The 24,120-nt window shown below is 45.1% G+C and overlaps 1 protein-coding gene and 1 long non-coding RNA gene across 5 annotated transcripts in view; one reads left to right on the forward strand and one right to left on the reverse strand.

Moving 5' to 3' along the window:
• Positions 1-8,824: 8,824 nt before the first annotated feature.
• On the reverse strand, positions 8,825-10,187 carry LOC127469167 (uncharacterized). 4 transcript variants are annotated; one of them, XR_007903882.1, is made up of 6 exons: positions 10,176-10,187; positions 9,972-10,005; positions 9,819-9,835; positions 9,751-9,784; positions 9,156-9,189; positions 8,825-8,866 (listed from the first exon to the last, which is right to left on the reverse strand). It is a non-coding gene; the product is annotated as an uncharacterized LOC127469167 (long non-coding RNA). The 4 variants fall into 4 exon arrangements; XR_007903880.1 differs by lacking the exon at positions 9,156-9,189 and adding an exon at positions 9,615-9,648; XR_007903883.1 differs by lacking the exon at positions 9,819-9,835 and adding an exon at positions 9,921-9,937.
• A 259-nt stretch (positions 10,188-10,446) lies between these two features.
• HHAT (hedgehog acyltransferase) overlaps positions 10,447-24,120 on the forward strand; it is a 146,195-nt gene continuing 132,521 nt past the window's right edge. Inside the window, exons 1-7 of the mRNA XM_051783162.1 lie at positions 10,447-10,636; positions 10,916-11,041; positions 12,447-12,514; positions 13,726-13,839; positions 14,470-14,664; positions 15,942-16,154; positions 17,953-18,124. Coding sequence (XP_051639122.1) covers positions 10,948-11,041; positions 12,447-12,514; positions 13,726-13,839; positions 14,470-14,664; positions 15,942-16,154; positions 17,953-18,124 — 856 coding nt within the window. The 5' untranslated portion in view covers positions 10,447-10,636; positions 10,916-10,947. The remainder of the gene's footprint in view (positions 10,637-10,915; positions 11,042-12,446; positions 12,515-13,725; positions 13,840-14,469; positions 14,665-15,941; positions 16,155-17,952; positions 18,125-24,120) is intronic.

Below are 24,120 nucleotides of genomic sequence, written 5' to 3' on the forward strand. Positions count from 1 at the left end.
TAGTTAGTCTTCAGAGGGGAAGCATGAAGTATTGTTCTGAGCACAAGACAAAACCTGGAACTGCCAGTCCTGCCTCTGATTGTGATTCTTTCCAAGGTTTTGGATAAACCACTTGATCTCTTCACCTCAGTTTCTTTATCTGTAAAATGGTGATAATATCAATCATTTTGCTGAGTAATTTTACAAGATGTTGAGAAAGTAATGCTTGTAAAACACTTTGATGATACAAAGTGCATTTTAATTGCGAGATTCCATACAAACAGCTCATAAGAATGGTGTTGTGCACTCTGTTATAAAGTAATCGGGACAGATTAAATATTTAAGTTATACCACAGGACCTACAGTTGTGTTTTTAGAGCAATCCACAATAGCATTTCCTTAGAAAGAGATATAGAAAGTGGAAACCAAAAATGTCCCCACTGTTTCCTTGTGGTGAGAATGTTGCAATAGAAATGGTGAAGAGAGATATTGTTCAGAATATTTTACTCAAAATGTCCACAGAGTGTTTCAGCTGAAAACAAACTGGCAGCTCAGTGGGGAGTGGTACATGGCACATAGTTGCCTCTGTGTAGGTCAGCAGCAGTCCTGCAGTTCAAGTGTCTTTCTGTTGTGTGGCAAAATAGCCACAGATCAGCTGGCAGCAAGTCTGAAGCAGGACAAAGCAGACCAGTCAGTAGCAAAACATAGCATTGAAAGAAAGAATTTTCTCAAAGACTGTAATTTAAAACAAAAAGCAATTTCAGCCATGACTGGAATGAAAGACCATTAATTTTTAGCCTTGTTCTTTAGGTATGGGCTGCAACTGTGAATGATGAGGCTAGTTGAGCCAGGTCTATTGTCTGACTCTTATTCTAGAAACTCCCTTCTGGAGAAAAGGCTGTGAACAGCCATGCGAATGATGGGCTAATTCCTAAGAAGGACTGGCTTCTAAAACTGAAATTGGGTAAGCTGGAAGTACTAATAAAACACTGCCACTTAAAACAACTAAAGCTAAAATACCATTTCCCTGTTTGACACAAAGTATCTTCAGGCACCTGGAGCTCTGCTTTATTTCTTGTGCAGACTCCCTGTATCCTAGGGAGTGCTGTGAAAACTTATAGGGCGACTCTGAGTTTGGTGATGGTCCCTCTGTGCTCCCCAAGGGCTGCAAGGATTATGCTTGCCCCAGCAGCCAGAGCAGGTCCTCCTTTCCACACTCTCAAGGCAGCCAGTACCACTTCCTATTTAAAATACAAATGGTTAGTCCCCTCTGGCATGACCTAAAGCTCAGAGCAAACCTCAGGATGTGAATGTAGCAGATCTTGGATTCTCTTCAGCCTCAGAGTTTCCACCTGTCTCCATAACAGAAGCAAGCTCAAGAAAAACAATGTGGTGGGGGAAAAGACTTCTCTATTTTTCCATGGAAGGGTAAAAAAAGAATGCAGGATACTGGGCTGAAAAAGGAGGAAAAAAATGCAAATGTGGTGCTGTACCTAGTTTCTGAGACACACATAAAGGAATGGATTTTTCTGGTTTTTGGTCTTCCATACAGTTGTCTTTGGGTTTGTTTTTTTTTTGCACTAAATCTCAATTAATTGAACTGTGTAAACCACTGTTGAGAGATGATGATTCTCAGTTATGTTTCCAGGTAGCTCAGAGGATCTGTCTTGTAGGGCTTGCATCGTTTGGGCTGGCTCTTTCTCAGTTCATTTGCTATGTCAAGGTGCTGTTTTTAAGAGGTGAATCCTCTTCTCATTTTCCAGTAAAAAGCTATGAACTTGGACTAAACAAGGGAGGAAGATGGTGGCAGTACACGGTGGATGTGAGGTTTGAAACCTATGCTGAATCTACAGTACTCAATGAAGACATTGTGCACTAGAAGCAGCACCTTGTCCTGAGGCAGCAATTTGATGTATTTGCAAATCATGTTGCAGTTATAAGCCACAGTTGGCAATGACCCACTTTTTTATTGTACACAATGTTACTCAGTTGATTTGTGCTAGTTGTAGAGCAAAATTCTGGCATTTCAAATAGCTGTAAATATTTATGAGTTAAATGCAATTTTTGCTAATATTTTAGCACTATTATATGAAGAGATTATCCTCAAAGTGTGAGATGTTGTTGGCATTTTGCACAGGCACCGAGAGAGCTTTTGAATACTTTTTCCTATTGAACAGCATAATCTCAAGAATAATCTAAAAAGTGCTTAAAGTATGACAGAGCCCTTCTTATCATTTTTATTTATTTAAGGCCTGTTACATAAATATAGAAGGAAAATAGAAGATATCTGCATCCTGAAGTCCATTTTTTTATGATTTGAAAGCTCATGCTGGGGTACTACCGTCTCTTCAAGGAAAGGTGAAACATAAAACAGAGACAAATTAGAGAGAAGTCAATGCAAAAAGGAAGAAAGTTTCTCTGGGAAAACATACAAATCATTTTTTTTCTGAAATATCCTTAGAGGAAGGCTCCTCCTGACCAGTAAAATAATGTTACCTTACTTCTTAAGATGTCATTCATGTACTCAGGTAGGAAACCAGCTCTAAGCTTTTTATTTACAGCACAGTGTAGAGGCAGGTGCAGACTGATCTAAGTATACATAAGTGTAAATGGAATAGGACCCTGCAGCCAAAAAGCCACAAATGCACCAGGTAGCCAAGGAGCATGCATGACTGTGGCCATAAATAAAATTGCATTGATTTGAGTATTCAGTGAATTTTTATCTGTGTGGTGTTAGAGCTTAGGAGGAACAATTGGCAATCATTGACTAGGCTCCACACAGTCACAGAACAAAAAGACAGTCCCTGAAGAGAGGGCAGCTTGAATAATAAGGGAAATACTGGAATTGCTCATGAAACTAAGATGTATAAAAATCCATTCAAAAAAGATATCACAATCTATCCAATTCACTTAGAAATGTTTGTAAGAAATAATATTTCTACCAGAAAGTTGACATAGAAGACTGATGTCTGTATCTTTTCCTGATTGCTCCGAGGGAGAAGTTCATGAATCCTCTGCTTGTTCTGACTGAACAGCTGTCTATTCGATTGGGCTTAATGGCTCCATCTGTGAACAGTAAGATCCACTGAGTCCTTCTAGTTTCACAGACCTTAAAAAGACAAAAGAAAAATATTCTGCCAAATAAGAAATAATCAACCTGGAATATATTCCCACTTTTCACAAGGATATCATATACAACAGGAAGTAAGGGATAAATCAGTAAAATACAGGTGATTGTGATAGCTGAAATGATCCTTTACTGGCTGTTCATATAGTGAAGCAATGTGAAGAGATGGAGAGTTTGGAAAATCTGCTCAGTAGGCAGTGAGAGAGGCCATTCTGTCTGAATATTTTTTGTCAATTATCATATAGCAATCTGATTTTTTTTTTTTGCTACATGTATTCAATTCACTGAACTGATTAAAAAGACAATGTTTTCAGGAATATAGCTATGGATTAAATATAGATGTGCACAGATAGGAGTAATTTCTTATGCCACTGAAAAAGATGTGTATAATGTAGTATAATAGAATGAAATTTGCATCTGATTTACAACCTCAGAATAACTAAATTTAAAACACCTTTCGGATCTCTTACAGTTTGTCAACTATTTGCCTTTTGGAGGTCAGGTGGGAGTTTTGCCATCATTTGTAATAACGTAAATTATAATACAATAAACTGGCTGTGATCTGCCCTTTTTGTTTCTGAATTTCATTCCACTATTACTTAAAAATGGTAAGAAATACCCGAAGTAGGGAATTTTTTGTAGATTTCCTTCTCCTGTGTTTGTACTGGACCATTTGTTCTGCCTATGGATGACTGAGATACTGAAATACTGAGGTGCTTGAATACTCCAGGAATGGATTATCCACTTCCTTGCTGGGAATCATGGGAGGTGTCGCTATGAGGACTAAGGTATGTAGGAGTTGACTTACCCCTTCACTCCCATGATTTCACACTTAGAGCCAGACAACTTCTAAGGAGTATTGTGAGAAAAAGAAAAAAAACCCACCATTGTGTTTAATAGCTGACTACTTAGAAACTAAGATTCAAACATGGTTAACTAAGATTCAAACATGATTAACTAAGACTCAGCCATGATCAAGGTAGCACAGGCAAACCTCAACCCAGCTATGGCCACCATACACAAGTGGCTCCACATCCATGGTGAGAGCAAGGCTGTATGACCTCCCTTACAATGCTGCTTTCATTGGAGGGAAGAATGGGTAATCAGTAGTCCATTAAAAGGCTCTGACCAAGAGCCATGGTTTTCAGGGCTTTAGTTAAGAAAGTCAGGTAGTGTATTGATGAAGACACCTCTGAGATGTTCAGCTTGAATCCAACATTGAGCCGCTTAGTTACAATAGTGTAATAATTTACTGTACTTTTTCCAAAAGTAATTTTATGAAACCCTAGTCAAAAGCATGATGGTAATTTCCAGCCTCAGAGCATGAAGCAAGCTCTCAAAGATGCAAGGGGTTCATTAAGCACACACAGAAACAGTGACTTTGTGCGCTGCAGGCTCTCTTTATGAACAATTTCTACATAAATATGGCTAAAGGTGATGAGGAGAAAAATGCTTGGCACTTCACAAAAAGCCAGTTTCAGGGTTGGGAGTCAGAGGAGAGAGCAACCTGTAAAGATTTAATGCTGTAACATTCGCTTTTCATTAAGCCAAGCCAAACAAGACAAAAAGGGCAAACTTGCACATTGTCTCCCTAGAGTCCCTAACTCCGTGCCTGAGATCTCCAAAGGGAGGGTTCACGTTAACCTCAGTTGTGTCATATTTAACTTGGCTCTCTTTGTAAATACCACACCTTTTATATTTCTGACTCTCCCCATTTTAATACTGCTGGTTTGCTACGTGGAGATTTCTTGTCCTACTTGTGATTTCTCTGAAACATACATAGCTCGTCCTCTTGTCTGCTGCTGAACTTCTAATCTTCAGACTCTCAGTAGGTGCTGATTGTGTCCCATTATTTAGATGTTGCATGCAGGGGTACTGCATGATTTCCAGAGGGTGAAAGAAAATGAGAGGCTTGAATCAATGCTGTGAGATCTCAACCTGTGAGGGAAAGTTCTAGGGCACTCCTTGTGATTCCCAGAGGGACTTTATATTCAAAAAAAGCAGTGAGAAGCCCTATGCTGAAGCCTGCTTGAGGGTTCCACTGCTGGATTCATATGTACTATTTTGATTTCTTAACCCCATGTGAAAAAAAAGACTGTTGAAAAAAAGGGTTTCCTCAAAAACATGACCTTCAGTTTATTTTCCCAGCTGCAAAATGCCTCAATTGTCTGTCTCATTGCCTTTTACACCCTCCACCCTGCCTTGCCCCACGGCTGTGACAAGGGCCTAGAAATAACTAGGCTCTACTCAGCCCTAGTGAGGCCGTATCTGAAGTACTCTGCCCAGTTCTGGGCTCCTCAACAAAAGAGAGACACGGAGCTCCTGGAGTGGGTCCAGTGGAAGGCAATGAAGATGATTAGGGGACTGGAGCATCACCCTTATGAGGACAAGCTGAGGGAGCTGGGCCTGTTCAGCCTCGAGAACGAGGCGACTGAGAGGGGACCTCACCAATGTACATAAGTGTCTGAATGGAGGCTGTCAAGGGGATTGATCCAAGCTCTTCTTGGTGGTGTCAAGCAGTAGGACAAAGAGGCAATGGGCAGAAACTGATGCACAGGAAGTTCCACCTGAATATGAGGAAAAACTTCTTTACTGTATGGGTGGCCAAGCACTGGAACAGATTGTCCAGAGAGGGTGTGGAGTCTCTCTCACTGGGAATATTTAAGAACTGCCTGGATGCAACCCTGTACCATGTGCTCTAGGATGACCCTGCTGGAGCTGGGAGGTTGGACCAGTTGACCCACTGTGGTCTCTTCCAACCTTACCCATACTGTGATTTTGTGATAAGGAATTTTGTAGAAACTCACTTCAGAAAAGTGATAGATGGACATGGACCTCTCTGGCAGGTTGTTGCCTCTGCATTCTGCAGCCATTCTGGAAGTGAGTAAGAGTGGTGGAAACCTTCAAGCTGAAGTGATGCTTTGAATTTGTCCCAGAGAAACCTCTACCATCACAAATCATCATTCTGCCCAAGGTTAATTGTTTTATTTGGCTTTGGAGAAATCTGCCACACGTGTACATAGCATACGACTTTCTTCCCGAAGGGCAGATGTCTTGAAGAGGCTGCCAGGCCTCTGTAGCTGCTGGGACACAGGGCATGAGACATTTAAAAAACTTCAGCTCCTTGCTGATCAAATGAGAAATATTGCTTTATGCTGCTGCTTTTCTAGGGTTTTTGCTCTCAGGTTCCACTGCTGTCTGTCAGTGACTATAATAGTAGTAGAACTTCCTTTTCATTTGTGCCATCTAAAATTGTGAGGGCTGTGTCAATGCAGGGGTGTTTGTGCCAGTGATGTTCAGCAGCTTAGTTTACAGCTAGTCTTGCAAAATCATTCATCGAGACTCTTGTCATGTTTTATTATATAAAATCCTTTGAATAAGAGTGGGGAAAAAAATAATCATCTCATAGAGAAGTCCAGACAGTGAGATCTTTCAGCTGGGGCCATGGTCACGAGTTTGCCAGTGTTCCTGCTCCATGGGCTTATCAGTGACCCTTGTGGAAGGGTGGCTGCTCACCTGGTCCCAGACCATACTTGGGCTTTTAAATATCACCACGTAACAAGTGACAAAGATGTCCTTTTCAGTGTAACCTGATGTAAAAGCTGTAACTTGTTATACCTCTTCCCTTTTCGAAGCTGCCTTACTGCTCCCACAGGCATACTGTTGGTGTTATGCAGCCATCTAGAGGGCCTGCTGCCTGTGCCAGCTTAACACTATTGAACAGAAACCACAAAACTGTAGGAAAACCCAAACTCTGCTGACCCTTAGTGGCCATAACTCGGCTGCAGTGCTGTGGGAATGTTTTTACAAATTCAGGACTGCTGTTCTGGATCTGTTATGCAGTGTGTTGTCATATTTTTTTGAGGGGGAAAGGTACTGACTAACCTGTCAGGGAAAAAAATCGGGGAAGCACTGTCAGTGGAGAAGAGGATCTGGGCATCAGAGATGAGAATGTACCTAACCTCGAGATTTTATGACAGTTCCACAGAGCAAATGAAATTTGTACATCTAGGGGCTATCACAATTGACAGCGTAAACTGAAGGTGAGTCATTCCCTGGCAATGAGAGACAGAAAGAAAAACTGGAAGCAAAAGGCAAAAATTACTAAAGACCACTTGTTGCTCTGATGGATAGATGTGATTGCTGGAGACATTAGGAAATGTATGTCTGGTTCAGACAGGGAAGACAGCTCCTTGTACTGATGCGACTGATAGCATTCCCATGCAGCATTACAGGCTTGGGCCAGAGAGTCAGGAAAGTGGCCCAGTAGAAAAAGACCTGGGTATGCTGGTCATCAGCCAGCTGAACATGACCCAGCAGTGTGCCCAGGTGCCTAAGAAGGCCAATGGCATCCTGGCCTCTAATAGCAATAGTGTGGCCAGCAGGACTAGGGAAGTGATTGTCTGCCTGTACTTGGCACTGGCAAGGCTGCACCTTGAGTACTGTGTCCAGTTCTGGGCCCCTCACTTCAAGGACATTAAAGTGCTGAAGCTGGTAAGGGTCTGAAGAGTATATCATATGAGGAGTGGCTGAGGCAGCTGAGGCTGTTAAGTTTGGAGAAAAGAAGGCTCAGGGGAGACCTTATCACTCTCTATAACTACCTGTAAGGAGGTTGTAGCAAGGTGGGAGTTGGCCTCTTCTTTCAGGCAACTAGCAACAGGACAAAAGGAAATGGCCTCAAGCTATGCCAGGGGAGGTCCAGGTTGGACATCAGGAAGAATTTTTTTAATGAAAAAGGTGGTTAAGCATTGGAACAGACTCCCAAGGGAGATGGTGGAGTCACCATCCCTGAAAGTGTTCAAGAAATTACTGGATGTGGCACTTAGTGCTATGGTTTAGTTGACATGGTGGCATTCAGTCAAAGGTTGGACTTGACTATCTTGGATGTCTTTTCCAACCTTCATGGTTCTATGATTCTTTGTTTCTATGCCTTCACCTGGAATATTAGACAGAAGCCTGGCTTTCAAAAATCTGGAAACAAAAAAATGAGGATGCAAAGAACACCTCAAACTGATCAGGGGAACAGAAATACTATTTTATGAGAGGTTCTGAAAGATCTAGCAAGGTAACATCTGAAAGGTTTCCCCCATTAAAAAATCACATCGCTGATGTCAAAACCAGAGAAGGCTAAGAGTCACATGGTGCCAGGTCAAATGAGCAGAGGTTGCCCAAACTTTTCGGGTTGGAAAATTAATGTGTTTTTAACACTAGGAGCAGTGAGGTTTATTAGCTGTGTCTGCAGTGCCAGGACCCTTGCTAAAATGCAGGTTGACCCAGGAGGGAGTTGTCAGCACCAGCACTTTCAGCCCCATGTTCCTCTTTTGGTGGTACTGTTCAGGCCTGCTAATTTCTCAAATTCTGTCATGATAACTGTAAAAACAGTGTCCCTGCATTAGTGTGCCTTGCACTCTGACAAGGATGGGGGGAAGGCTGTGAGAGGCTGTAGGTTTGTGCACCCTGCAGTGTGTACACCCTGTAGGTGCCTGTGTGCACCTTGTAGGTGTGTGTACACCCTTTGGGTGTGTGCACCACATAGCTGTGTGTACCCGCTGTAGTGTGCACACCCTGTAGCTGTGCACACCCTTTAGCTGTGCACACCCCGTGGCTGTGTGCTCACCCCGTAGCCGTGCTCACCCCGTACCTGTGCACACCCCGTAGCCGTGCTCACCCCGTAGCTGTGCACACACCGTAGCCGTGCTCACCCCGTAGCTGTGCACACACCGTACCTGTGCTCACCCCGTACCTGTGCTCACCCCGTACCTGTGCACACCCCGTAGCCGTGCTCACCCCGTAGCCGCGCTCACACCGTACCTGCGCTCACACCGTACCAGCGCACACCCCGTACCTGCGCACACCCCGTACCTGTGCACACACCGTACCTGTGCTCACCCCGTACCTGCGCTCACCCCGTACCTGTGTTCACCCCGTACCTGCGCACACACCGTACCTGCGCACACCCCGTACCTGCGCACACCCCGTACCTGTGCTCACCCCGTACCCGTGCTCACCCCGTACCCGTGCTCACCCCGTAGCCGTGCTCACCCCGTACCTGTGCACACCCCGTACCTGTGCTCACCCCGTACCTGCGCACACCCCGTACCTGTGCTCACCCCGTACCTGTGCACACACCGTACCTGCGCTCACACCGTACCAGCGCACACCCCGTACCTGCGCACACACCGTACCTGTGCTCACCCCGTACCTGCGCACACCCCGTACCTGTGCACACACCGTACCTGTGCTCACCCCGTACCTGCGCTCACCCCGTACCTGCGCTCACCCCGTACCTGCGCACACACCGTACCTGCGCACACACCGTACCTGCGCACACCCCGTACCTGTGCACACACCGTACCTGTGCTCACCCCGTACCTGCGCTCACCCCGTACCTGTGTTCACCCCGTACCTGCGCACACACCGTACCTGCGCACACCCCGTACCTGCGCACACCCCGTACCCGTGCTCACCCCGTACCCGTGCTCACCCCGTAGCCGTGCTCACCCCGTACCTGTGCACACCCCGTACCTGTGCTCACCCCGTACCTGCGCACACCCCGTACCTGTGCTCACCCCGTACCTGTGCACACACCGTACCTGCGCTCACACCGTACCAGCGCACACCCCGTACCTGCGCACACACCGTACCTGTGCTCACCCCGTACCTGCGCACACCCCGTACCTGCGCACACACCGTACCTGTGCTCACCCCGTACCTGCGCTCACCCCGTACCTGCGCACACACCGTACCTGCGCACACACCGTACCTGCGCACACCCCGTACCTGTGCACACACCGTACCTGTGCTCACCCCGTACCTGCGCTCACCCCGTACCTGTGTTCACCCCGTACCTGCGCACACACCGTACCTGCGCACACCCCGTACCTGCGCACACCCCGTACCTGTGCTCACCCCGTACCCGTGCTCACCCCGTACCCGTGCTCACCTCGTAGCCGTGCTCACCCCGTACCTGTGCACACCCCGTACCTGTGCTCACCCCGTACCTGCGCACACCCCGTACCTGTGCTCACCCCGTACCTGTGCACACACCGTACCTGTGCTCACCCCGTACCTGCGCTCACCCCGTACCTGTGCTCACCCCGTACCTGTGCTCACCCCGTACCTGTGCTCACCCCGTACCTGCGCACACACCGTACCTGCGCACACACCGTACCTGTGCTCACCCCGTACCTGTGCTCACCCCGTACCTGCGCACACCCCGTACCTGCGCAGACACCGTACCTGCGCACACCCCGTACCTGCGCACACACCGTGCCGCCGGCAGGGCTGCGGCGCCGCCCGGCGGCCGGGAGCGGTCGCGCAGGGCCGGGAAGCTCCGCCCCACTCCCGCCCTCCCTCGGCTGGGCGGGCGCAGCCCATAAAGGGGCCGGGCGGGAGCGGGGCGCGGGTCGTCCGTGTTGTGGAGCAGCGGGAGTGGCCGGGCGCAGGGTCACTGCTCGCCGCGGAGCTGGAGCCTCGGTCCGAGGCCGCGGCTGCCGCTCCTTCCCCTCCCGGCGGCGCAGCCCTCTTCAGGTAAGAGCGGAGCGGGGTCCCCCCTCCATTCCCCTCGGTGCCGGGTTGGCGAGAGCAGCCGGGGTCCAGCCCTGGTCGTGTTTGTGCCCCGAAGGTCTGACCAGGTACGGGCCGTGCTGAGCCCTCGGAGCCGGGGCCTCCGCGGCCGGACAGGGCTCGTCTGCCCTGCCGGCGGAGCGCGGGGGCCCGAGGCCGCAGTGCCCGGTGCGGGCTGTCCCGCTGCTCGGTGCCCGCCCGTCCTGCGCGGGGAAACCTCTCCGGTCCTCTCTTTGCCCGCAGGGAGGCGGCCGACGGGATCAGCTCCCGGGCCGATGCTGCTGCCGGCCTGGGAATTATGGCTCTACGGGCTCCTCACCGTGGGCTCCCACCTCTACGCGTTCTACGAAGCGCACCAAGTGTCCCGAAGTAAGTGGGGGACGGGGTCGCGCTTGCTCCGGCGGTGCTTCCCGCCCGCGGCTGGCGAGGCTGCTTAGCGTGAGTTCTGCTCTCTAGTTGGTTTCTACTTAGTTCCCTTGCGAGGAGCGCCTATGCTCTTCCCAGCTTGCCAGCCAGCCCTGTGGGAGGAAGCAGTAGGCGGGTGCCACCTGGGCAGAGAGCTTTGTCCCAGGGCTTTCATGCCTTGGAGTGCTAGGAACGCTCATGGCAATCGTGTCCTGGCAGCTTTTTGTCAAGGAAAAGACAGGGAGATCTCTGAAGCTGAGCTACTCAGATAAAGAAAGTTCAGGCAAGTTGGGTTTGAATTGTCTTGTTTTTCCTTTCTAGTCACCTGCAGCCTCTTGCAGGTGGGTGGTTAAGAAGCACCTTGTGATGGTGCTTTCTGGGGTTAGAACCTGGGGAGGCCCCAGGAGAGGTGGATGCTCCCTGCCTGGAATTCTGAGCTCCTTTGCTGGGTTCTGGGCTTGGAGCAATGGTTGGGTTGTCTGTGCAGCCTTGGAGTCAGTTTGTTTCCAGACACCTGCTTGTGCCTTGTGTAACCTCTTGGTGGTAGCTGTTGTGATGACTTCGTTTGGATTCAGCGGAGCTGTGTAGTGCAGAGCCTGTGTGTGAGTGAACTGTATGAATGGGTCTGTAGGTGGGGCTTTAAATGATTTAAGTACAATTTGTAGATAAAAAGAACCAGTGTTTTTATCACGTTGATATTCTAATGGAAATAAAGGTGGTATTGTAAAAGTATAACAAGCTAGAGAGGCTCATTAGGAAATATGTATTGCATCTTGTTAGGCTTTAATCAGCAAGGTGTTCTACACTAATGACCCAGCTGTGTTTTAAAAGACCTCAAGGGAAGGAGTGCCAGAAAGGCACTTGCAGAGCAGTGGAGAAAATGTTAGATAACTGGCTCCAGAGCTGTCCACCCATGCGTACAGCAAGTCTTCTGTAGAGGTGGCAGAATGTGATGGCAACAGGTTCTGTAGGTGGCATCTCTGAGTGCCTTTTCCCTGCTCTGGCTGTACTGGCCACTCTCAGGTCTGTGTGTCCCTTCTGCTCTGGTGGGAGAAACCAGGCAGTTCTGAAAAAGGGGAATTGAGGGTGCTGGTTTTATGTGGTAAAAGATGGGTCACTGTGTGCTACTGTCCCTGTTGCAAGGGGGAATCAAAACACATGTTCTGGGAATTTGCTTTGCCACTGCTGTGGGACAGAGCTGTGGCCTGGTTGGGCAGCTCAGCTGGTGATATGCCCCTCCCTGGATCTGGGTATCCCCATTGGTGGAGACAACATGGGAATGTGTTGCTCTTGAGCAGCAGAGGACCCATCCCTTATTCTCCCTGCTCTGGCTGCTGTGTCCTTAGCAAAGGTTTGCTCTTCCCTGCAGAGTATGAAGCTGTGATGGACAGAATGTTTGGGCTGGACCCAGGAACTCTCTTTTGGGGCCTCAAAAAGGTAGGAGGGGTGATAGATACCAGCATCTCTAATTTTGAGGCAATAATACGAACACTGTGTCTCCATACCCGTTGCACATCCAAGTTTCTGATTCAGCTTCAGAAGTTTGTGGTAACTTGCAGATTTGGATATTCATAGTTAATTTTAGACTGTTTCTGGTGAGGAAAAGGGGTTGGCTGAGTGTGTATAGATCTAAGAATCATAACTAAAGTTTTGTTTCTTTTCTTGATCCCTGTCTTAAGTGTCTATCCTTTGCTACATCACTTAATAACCCTCTGTTTTACTGTTTGGCCTTAAAAGCTTTGATCACCCTTGACACTTCCTGCAGCCTTTCCCCCTTTTTTTCTGTCACTGGGTGATTTGGATAATGCCTAACATCAGTGAGCATGTGTTTCTCTTGGTTGGCCTGTAGTCCAGCATAGGGTAAACAGATTTTCTGAGTGATACAGTCTTAAAGAAATGTGGTTGGTATTAAAAAAAACCCAACAAACTAATAAGAAAACAAAAAAAAAACCCCAAACCCGAACACCCCCCACCCCCTTGCTTGCATTTCTTCAAAAGGATATGAGGTCAAAAGCAACTAATGCAACTACTATTGAGGATTACTTGTGCCAGACCAGGAATGCATGTCTGTGGAAGTGTTTTGGATTTTAGGCCTGCCGTCACTGCTGGTAAGGGAAGCCGTACTTCAAGAAAGCCAAAAAGCAATTGTGAACTTCTAGTGAGGCTCTGTATTTGACAGAGGGCTACGCTCTTACCTAATTTAGGTAAAAACCTCATGTCATGGAAACTCCAGCTGACCTGACTCCATCTGATTGCAACTAGGCTTTGTTGAAACAGGTAGTTAAACTTTTCTTCCAGCAAAATACCTTTTCACTGGAGTTCTTGATTTTTCAAGGCAGAGCAGAGCTGCTCTCTTAATCCCTCAGGAGAGATGCTGCCTGCTCAGTTTCAGCACCAGTGTGGTGTTTAGGAGTCACAACATTGTCTAAAGCTCTTTTTTTCTTGAACTTTGCAACTTTGGAAGTCAAAATGGTGCTGTCTGAGTTCACTGCTGTACTCAGTCCAACTGTATTGCTGACATCATGTTCCTGAGATGTAGAGTTCTGTTGGGTAACACACACCTAGTGTGTTAGAGATGTTCCCTTGTTCTGTAAGAACATGCATTTATGGCCAGATACACATTGTGACCAGTTCTCTTCATGCCACAGGACCCCATGGACTTTGAGTGGAGCTACTGGATCGAATGGGGAAGGGAACGTATACTGTGGCTTCTGGCTGGTCACCTGCTGGTATCACAAGTGTCCAGGCTCCTGGTGGAGAAGGTATGTATGGATTTTCTTCACAGCAGGGAGTTTCTGTGACTTTCAGTTTACTCTGGACATGGGAAGCTTGGCACTGAGGCCACTGAATGTATTAAATCCCACTCTGTGGGGTGAATTGTGTGAGTGGGTCTGTAACAATGCACAGGTGAGACCGTGTGGATCAGTTACCTTAATGTTTTGGAGACTTCAGCTGCCAACTCGTGAAAGCCTCTGCCTTGTTGTGAACCATTAAAGAGAGTCATTGGCCTTGCACATGCAAGAAGGGTGCAGTTATTCCTTTCCAAGAGTGCAAAGTGATGGCTGCTTGGGTTTTGCCATGATTGCTAGATGATTGCATGATTGTGGGAAATGATCTGTGTGGTGTCACACCTGCTAGTCTGGGGAAGGAAAGGAAGAAGTTATGTTCTCCTGCAGATTAGGGAGGCTCTGGATTTCACATGATGCTGTTACAGGAACACCTTCCCCTTCACCTTTATGGATACTGTTGGGTTTTGTGTATTTTCAAATGTGTTCTTAACCTTGTTGACTGTATTTATCTCTACTGTAGACCCTGTGCAGGACTGCACAAGTACTGAGTGCTTTTTTTCTTTCGAAATAACTAACAGTTGTTAATTTTTCTTTTTCTGACAGTATAAACCATGGTGCTTGATGGTTTATGGAATGGCTGCCTGCTGGTTGTTACTGGGAATCAAGGGGTTTGCTGTCATTTTGTTACATGCAGCTGTTTCATTTGCTGTGGCTCAGTTTCAGCTGTCACTCCTGACGTGGTTGTGTTCCCTTATCCTGCTGTCCACTTTACGCATACCAACTGTGGAAGAAACCAAGGTAATGTGAGAAGGACTAATTAAGCATCAAATTAATTATGGTTGTGGTTCTCTGTAGCAGCATCTACCTTTATGACAGAATATTGTCCCTTCAGTTGATGTAAGCAGGGTTTGGTTTGAAAAATCTTAGGCAGTAGAGCTGCAGTGACTTGTGCTGGAGCTTCTCCAGTTAGAAAAGTCATATCTCTTGATCGTGGTGGCCAGTGCATTGAGACAAAAATATGTGCCTCAATGTGTAAATGGTATTCAGTAGAGCTGGAATATGATAATACTTTACTAGTGCTCTGTTAAACACATTTCATATTCTTTGGAACTCTAATCATACCAATTTGAGGTGCTGCTTTTTAGGGTTGTATCTAGGAGTTGCTCAGCCAAGCCTGCCTGTACCTTATTGGTGACTGTGGACTTCTGCAGGGAGGGAGACTGTTCCTCCAACACTTTGATTTGTACCAGATGACTTACTTCCTCGCAACTGGTTGATGCAAGCTCAGTTTTGCTCTTTCTCTGGTGGATTTTTCTGGGTAGTACAGATTTTGGAAAAACTGTTGCTCAGTTGTGAGGAAATGTCCTTGTTGCATTTACTTGGACCAAGGGGAAAAACTGGGTATCTGTTATAAGGCTTGTTGCCCAGATGTTCGGGGAAGGGGAGTGAACATGTAGGGTCTCTTCAGGTGGTGTAGTCAGGTTTGTGCCTTGCCCTGAGGATGAAAGGGCCCACTGCAATACAATGTAATCAACCAAACTACATTTGCTGATGTTTCCAACTTTTTTGTGATGATACATTTTTGTTGTTGGAAACAAGTGTGACACCAAGTGTCAAAAACTCAAGGGTTCAATAACATCTTTTCAGCCTTAAGCTTTCTTTGGAGTGACTGATTCTTTTCAGATCTAGCATCAGCCCTAACAGTCCCTTGGCTGTCTCAGTAGTGTTGCCAGCTGGTTTGAATATTGTATTACTGGACCAAATCTGAGGGAGATAATGACATTTCTGTAAGAAAAACTCTCCTGCTGTCATAGTTCTTCACAACCTAATCTGTTTCTGAAATGAAGTTGTCTCTTTATGCTGCCTGCAGTAGCTGAGGAGGACACTTCTCCATCAACAGCCAGTGCTTGTTCATGTGTTTAGTGCTGTTCACTTCAGATGCTCATTCCAGCTGCCACTGGCTTTAGTTGCTTCCTGCTGATGCTGACCCCAAAAGTTAGGATCTGAGAGGACGTTGTTTTGCCATACAGAACATACAGCATTGCACCATCATGATCTGGCTTTCTGTCTTGCAGAGGAAGTGGTACGACACTGAAAATGAGTATTATCTGCTGCTCTTCACTGTGTCAGTCCGCTGCCTCTTCTGCACTAGCTTCAGCCTGGAGTACTGCTGGCATGGACCTACCCAGAAGTCATCCCACTCATTCCCATGGATGCTGGCATATGTGTTTTATTATCCCACATTCCACAACGGACCCCTTATGAATTTTGATGAATTCAGTAAGCAGGTAACAGTGGTTGTTGTTTGGGTGTCTAAAGCTAACTTCCACAAAATTTTGAAATCATCGAGTAATATTATAGGAATGTGACAATTCTGACTGCATCATTGGGAATCTCACAATGTCCTGGATATCAAATTTTAAGACAAACCTTCCTCCTTGAGTTCTTTCACTTCACAGGATGTTTTTATCCGATGTCAGATTCATCCCTTCAATCAGGCAGCCAGTGACATGCTTTGTTAGATTTGGAAAGTGTTCGTAATTTTAACATGCAGCTGCTGGACTTGATTTTTTTTCTTCTCTGTCAGGTGGAATAAAGTATTGTTTTCAGGATAAGATTGCTATTAACTCTGAAACAGATTTCAGAGTCACGGAAAGATGATAGTTTGTATTGGAAATTCCTGAAGAGTCCAGTTTCCCCTCATATTGATGTAAAAACATGATTATTTACTTGGAGCACTTTGCTTCAACTAGGAAGCTTGCTCAATGTGTAAGACCTACTAATCTTAAGAAACGCTTTTCCTAGTCCCTTGCAGGCTGCTTTTCAAGCCTGCTTCTACATGACAGCAGAAAACTCCATATTTTCTTTTTTTATTGCCTTCCATATTGGTCAGAAAAGGGTTTCAAAGTTTGCAGTGCCCAGCAGTTGATTCAAAGTGCACGATAGAGGATGTGTTTATTGCTGCTATTTGAAAAGACTGCTCATAGAACCCTTTAAATGAAGCTGAGACTGAGATGAGGGTTTCTGCTGAACACACCGGAAAGTGGAAGTTCTGGAGTTGGAGACAGTGAAACTGCTGTATGTCCCAAAGAGTGTAGTATCAGTTCTGGCAATTGGTATCCACTGCCAGGCAAAAATGAGACACTGACACTTTGTCAATGGCCTTGTTGAATTTCTGGCTTGAAGCGAGGCATAGCAGTTCTACTCATGGCTTTGGAGGCTTGTTGTGCAAATCCCTGTGATAAAATGGTGGTCACCAAACTTTCATCTGGTTGGTACAAACAACGTGTTGGCTGTAATACCTGCTTGTGATTGAGGGTCCTTGTAGATGGATTGGTTACTTCTCTTGTACATGTGTTTTTGGTGGTCAGTTAGAGACTAGAGAAGGAAATGTTGCACACAACAATAGATGTACAAAATGACTGTATTTTTAGGCAATCCTTTGTTTCTGTTGTTTGATCCTGTTCTCTTTTCTTGCAGAAAGAATGTGCAATAATAATATGCCAATGTGTTTACTCTAGTTAGCAGTGTAAGTTTGGGGCATCTTGAGAAGCATGTCAACTGCAAACCTTGTCTTATCTGGTGTTTAACTTGCACTCTCATTTGCTCAGCGTGTCACGTAGGTCTTGCTGACTTTGGCAATGCTACAGGAGAAAAATTAAGAACTGTCTTCAAGTAATCAATTCCCTGTAGCTGTTAAAAGTTGGAGGCGTTTTAAGAGCAAGCAGTCATTGTTTCTGCGTTTGGAAGGACTGCTACTTGGAAAACCTTCTTCATAGCTGTGCTTTCTTTAATCTTTCTATATTATCTCTAGAGGCTGATCAAGTTACAGGAGTTAAAGTCTTGTGTCTGGATTCTGTTCAGGTTAACAGCACTTGACCTTTCTTACAAGAGTTTGGTGCAGTGTGTTCGTGTTTGGCTTCTTGTTGGTTTCTGTGGCTTACTGAGATTGAGAATGGACAGACAGTCTTCCTCAAGCATATGTCAGGAATTTCCAAACGATGTAGTCAAAAAGTTCTCAGGATGAGTATTTTGATTAAAGCAGTCAGTTATGTGCCGGGTAACCTCTTTGGATTTCTTCTGTAGATGAGAAGACAAGAAGCTTTCAGTGTGAAGAGCAATCTCAGCATCTTAATCGTGGGCATAATCCGTATTTTCTTTTGGTGGTGCCTGGCTGAGCTGATGATTCATCTCATGTATATCCATGCTCTCTACAGTAGTGCTCTGCCTTTGGAGTCTGCATCCTACTGGGCCTTGGGTGAGTATAGAAACAATAGCAGAAATCTTTCTTCTCTCCCACTTTAAGGTCCCCAGTCTACTTCTCTTTTATGTCCATCTCTAGATGCTTGAGTAGTACATTATAGCCAGCCACTGTCAGAAAGGTGGTCTACAGGCTCTTAATATAATATGTAGATGCTCTACAAGCTTAGTTGAATGTATTGAGCTGCTTCCTAAATTAAAAATATTCTGTACATTTTTCAATCTAAAGTATGTCTATAAAATGTGGTCTAAAGTGTTTCTCCTCCTCTCCTCCTCAAGTCATAGAAGTGGACACTTAAAAGAGTTTTTTTTTAGTGTGGGGATGGAGGAGGAGAGATGTTAAGAATTATTATTGATCTCCTTCTGATTGATGTTTCTAGGCTGTGTTCATGTTGAAAAGGAAAATTACAGAATTCGTGAAACTAGTAGAGAGAAGGACTTGCAAATATGATGACCTGACTTAGCAGTCAGTACCTCTCGGTTATGTTTTCCTGCTTGGCTTCCCCCACCTCTGCCCTTGCCCAAGCTTCCTGATATTTCAGTAAAATGCCCAACTGTGAGGAAAAAGTGCTGATAAATGCAGCATAATCCAGCAAGAGCTTTGGGTGATGGTTTGTAAACAGCTGTCATATGCGGTCGACTTGATTTCTGTTCCCTTCCCTTCCCAGCTATGTGTATCACCAGGCAGGAGGAACAAAAGAAAGAAACCTCAGACCTTAAAAGCAGGTTCTGAAAAGCTCTTGGTGATTTCTGAATTGATGGAGGTGTCTCTTACACCAGGGAGAAATATACACACTGGTATGGTCCTGTCCAGCATTTGTTGAAGATTACCTGTGAAGAGCAGTGTGTGTTGGAGGATACCTGTGCATTGGATGCTGGTCAGCAGAGGGCAATGTGTGCACTCTGTGTTTATCTGTAGGTGCATAAATAAACACTTAATACATATTTCAGTATGATTTTTATACTTAAAAAGGGCAAGGGCAGATGGAGAGCAAGAAAGTGAGAGGTTTGCCTCTGTGGTTCACTGTTCGTTCTATTCCGCACTCATTCACTGTTTAGAAAGTAGATTCTGAGTTCTTCTGTTATCAATGTCAATTCATTGATGAATTAAATCTGTTCACTCCTGGTGTTTGTGTATGTGACAAAAAGCTGGCCACTTGGTAAGGCAGGCAAAGCTACTGAGTTAGGGATTAAATATTCCAGCTATGATGCTACTGGTGAATTCTTCCCTCCTTTCAAGACTACCAATGTTGATTTTAAAGGGGAGCTGAGGGTGAATTACTTCACAGACAACACTGTAGGCTGTATATTTATTTGATGAAAAAAAGTGTGTAATCCTGAGAATTAAAATGCATTTAGATTATTAGATGATTAGAAAAGGTGAAAATGCCTCAAAGCAACAGATGGTGAAAGCCAGTGTTAAAGCAAGTTTGGACTGTAAAGCTGTCTGACTTCAAGTCAAATGATTGTATTTTAATGAGTCGCCTGTGGAGATGCTGCTTTTAGGAGAGGTGTATTCAAAATGTAACTCTACTTACTGAGATTCATCTTTTTAATGAAAGCAGCTGTTTAAGGTATACTATGGATGAGATTTTGAAGCAGAAGTTGGTCACTAAAAGCTTTTTCTGCAGGTTTATCACTGTGGTGAGTTGACCTCGGCTGGATGCCAGGTGCCCACCCAGCTGCTCTATCACTCCCTTTCCCAGCCATAAAGGGGAGAGAGAGTAAGATGGAAAACAACTTGTGGATTGGGATAAGACAGTTCAGTAAAGCAAAAGCTTGCGTACCCAAAAGTGAAGTGAAAAATAACAAGGTTTGTTCCCTACTTCCCAATCAGCAGCGATGTCCGGCCACCTTCCCGAGATGCAGGGCTTCAGCACGTGCATTGGTTTCTTAGCAGGCAGCCATTGGAAACAACGAATCCCCCACTCCCCCTCCCCAGCTCTCTTCCCTAGCCCCTATATCTGAGCTGATGTCATAGGGTATGGAATATTCCCTTGGCTAACCTGGGTCAGCCAGCCTACCTGTGTCCTCTCCCAGAAGGAATACCACAGCACCAACGCTGTGCTCAGGAGTAGCCAAAACACTGGTGTGCCATCAACACCCCTCCGGCCACCAGTGCAAAGCACAGCACTGTGAGGGCTGCTATGGGGGAAATGAACTCCATCCCAGCCAGATCCAACACAATCACAATGATTGTAGAGGTCTCCTTAGACTCAAACCAGAGATAGACCACTGTTGTGACTTGCTTTAGGGAGCCACCAATATATGAGTAATAAGGGTGCTAGTAATATTTTGTTAAGTCTTACTGGACCCTTATGGATCTTACCATGCTTCTACACCAGTTCTTGTACAGAGCCAAACACCTGTTATTTTGCATTCTGTTTTATTAAAACCAGTTATATCAGATAACTGAGTCTTGAGACCAAGGAAGCAGCTTGTTGTTGACTCAGGAGGATTAACCACATGATATATAAGCCTTTTTGCACTGATGAGTTTTGTTCATTTTGTAGTTTATATTTAACTACAGCAGCTTCAAAGCAGCATGGAGCATCTACCCTTACCATGATGCTTGGCTGCTGTGATAGTCTGGTAAACTCAGGGGAAAGACTGTGAGGCTGTTCTGCAATCGCCTGTAATCAGGGAGGTTATATCTGCTCCTCCATTTTTCTTCCAGGATAACTTTGAACAATGGGCAATAAATGCCAGTAATGCAGGTAAAGACAACAGTGTTGTGAGATTTTGCTGTCAGCATCCAAGGGCAATGTCAGTCTACACTTCATGTGTGTGAAGCTGCAATTGTGTTCTACATCACTGTGTGGTGTTCCTGTGAGGTGAGACAGCAAAGAAATAAAAAACTCATAAACCCTAAACTAAACCCAGACTGACTTACAGTCCTTGTTTAAAATGCTAGTGTACAACATTGTCATTTATGGCTGTGTAAAGCATAAATGCTGAAGTGACCTAAAGTAACATTGCTGAGGGCAAACAGGAAGAAAATTAAGAGAAAAATAGTATTTGGGAGAATGTTAATTACCCAACAGTAAGAGAAGTATTTTCTCTTGTGTGGATGGAATTATAGGCACATGAGTTTATACAAGCAGCAATATACCAAAGTGGTATGGTTTTGATGCCTGTGTATTTAACTGTAACAAAGGTGCAAGCTGCCTTAAATATTACTGTTCATGTGCATTAGCTACTGTTAGTATATTCTGTGAATTGTATGTTTTTTGTTTTTTAGTTTTTCTTCAACTTCTAAAATTTTTAGACTTGTGTGTTTTGGCAACTAAACCAAGGGTCTTTGGTAGGTCAAATGTTGTGAGGTTCTTTTCTCTATGCCCTTTATGTGCATTACTGTACCAGCACTCTTGACCTATAGGTTATATTACCCCATTCATTGCATTTCACTCACAAATGCCTTGTTCTGTGTGTTCGCCTACTTATCTGAATGTGAGCAAGTCAAAGCCAGTGCAGAGCAGAGCTTCTCCCTCTCTACAGGAAATTACCCTCTGTCCCAAATAACCCAGCTGGGTTTTTTGTTTGGTGTTCCTTGGGACATGTATTACTGTAGTGTCTTAAAGGCACAGAGGGCATTGTAGCCTTGCTTCACTCTTTGCTTGTTGAATGAGTATCCTTCAGTCTCTTCACTGACTATGTAATCTGGATAGATGAAACCTATCTCTTGAGTAAATAATGATGTGTGTTGTGGTTTAGGAACGGTATTCTCTACTTCAGTACTCCCATTAAAAGTGTGTTACTTCCCCTCCCCCCCTCCAATTGGAAGTTCAAGAGGCAAAGATCACAGGTTGAGATAAGAACAATTTACTGGAAATGGCAATGGAATAAGAAAATGAACAGTCACAATATTAATAACAAAAGTGTACAAAAGAGAGAGTGTGGAGCTCAAGCCACATCCATGCTGCTCCAACTACTTCATCTGGCTGGGGACCACCGTTACTCCACTGCTCTGTCCACCGCACTTGCTCAACCTCAAAGAGCCCCTTCTCCTCTGAAGTGAGAGTCCCTTTCCCCACCTCTTACAATGACCTCAGGTGGTATAGAATAACTGTCTTAGCCATGTCCCCTCCTGGCTACTGCAGAAATTAACCCTCTTCTGGCCCAAACCAGGACATGCGGCATGTGCTTTCCAGCATTGCTGGGGTACTGTGGATGGAAGCACTGCTGTCATTGAAGTATCTGTGCAATCTCTTTAATTGCTGCTTTATGCAGGTTATATTTGTAACTGGCATTATTCAAAGCAATTAACTGAGTGATAAGAGTGTTGGGAATTGTGAACAGAAGAGTGAGGGCAGTGTATGTTTAGGTTGTCTAAAGGTAGAACCTTCACTTCTCTCCCAGTGCCCTCTGTTTCCCTGGATTACTGCTATCCCTATGTTAGCTTGTGCCTGGCAGCTGCCAGTAAAGACAGCTTCTGTGCCTGCCCTGTGGATCGGCATGCTATGGATGTACATAATAACCAACCTGCCCTGAGAGAGTGCAGGTTGCATCCCTCTGTGCATCAATCCTTTAATGAGTAGAAAGTGTCTTGTTGTACTATGCCTCTTGGATTTTGGGGGGTTTAAATGAGAAATAGTTCGAGTCCTAACTGGAAGGTCCTCTGAAAAACAGCAGTTTTCCTAAAGCTATTTTTCATGTTATGTAGAGGAACTTCTCTACTAAGAGAGAAAATGAACATTCATTATTTAAGCTCTTCAGCTAGAGAGTATGAAGTCTATTGTTAAATTTTTTTCCATGTTGAAGACATTTTGCTGACTTTCTGACCTTGAGATGAGAAAAAGCTTGTTGCATCCACATCTTACGTGGACTAAATAAAATAAGAAATCTTTACGGATCTGTTTTCAGGGTATCCCTTCCCCTACTCAATACCAAAATCCCCATATGCCACACAGATGTCAGAATTTCTTCTACCACATATTCTTCCTCATGTTTAAATTGTTTCCTTTAGCATTCTGCGCATACTTCTTTAAACTTGCATGTTTATATTGCAGGAAGCTGTGGCCATAGTACTGAAGATCTAATGCCATGTGCATTAACAAAAAGCTGCATTACATGGGTCTGAAAAGAGTATCATTTCAAACTGAGTGTGCAGTTGTGTTTTGCTTCTTCGGTGACCTGTGTTTGGTAGCAAGAATAACAATGTCAGTCTTTGGTGTGGAGGAAGAGGAGGTGATGAGAGCTAGCTTTGAGGAGAAGAGCTTTTAGATTTCCCAGTGCTAAGTCTTTTGGGTAGCTTGAGATATGAATGATTTTCAGTCATCATCCATAGCTCTTTAATCTTCTCTGTATAGGGCAGTGGGAATCCTGTCTGGATATTGGGGAAGGCATTCAGCCATATCCTCCAGATAGTACGAGATAGAGAAAACAAAATCTATGTGAAATCTTGCACTTGTTTCTTCAGTGACTCCTGTATTGACCTGTGCAGGCCAATTGGCCTTCAATGCAGTGGGCTCCAGTGGTGTACCTCTCTTTCCCAGCAGAAGATATTACTGCTCTCCAAGACCCCCACCAGACATGCTAAGCACCTGACAGCACAGTACTAAGGGTTGCTCACGGCCTGGGCTTTGGTGCTCTCCTCAGAGTGCCTCATTTCTAAGACCTGCTATTCCTGACAGCCCTGTCCTTGCAGCAAACCTTGGCTTCAAATCCTTCTCAGCAGTGCTGATCTTCTGTGCTAGGAATTATATAAAAAGCCAGGTCATACCAAGCAATGTAGCTTTCCAGTAGCCAAATATGAGCTCCCACACTTGGAACAGAATAAGGAATACAAAGTGACTATCCAAATGTGCGCCTGTTTGCCATATCTCTGTGTCCCTTCAGTTTGTGGAAGGGATGTTAATATCTGAACACAGAATTAATTTAAAAATGTCAGCTGTGCAAGCACAGAACTGTTATTTATTGGTCCCAGGAAGCCATTGTTTGGAGAATGCGTTTTCCAGAATTCACAAATCATTGTGTCTATGTTCACAAATATTT

This window comes from Manacus candei, unplaced genomic scaffold, assembly GCF_025592945.1.
Source record: "Manacus candei isolate 608988 ecotype Guabito, Panama unplaced genomic scaffold, ASM2559294v1 h1tg000017l, whole genome shotgun sequence".
Taxonomy (NCBI): Eukaryota; Metazoa; Chordata; class Aves; order Passeriformes; family Pipridae; genus Manacus; species Manacus candei.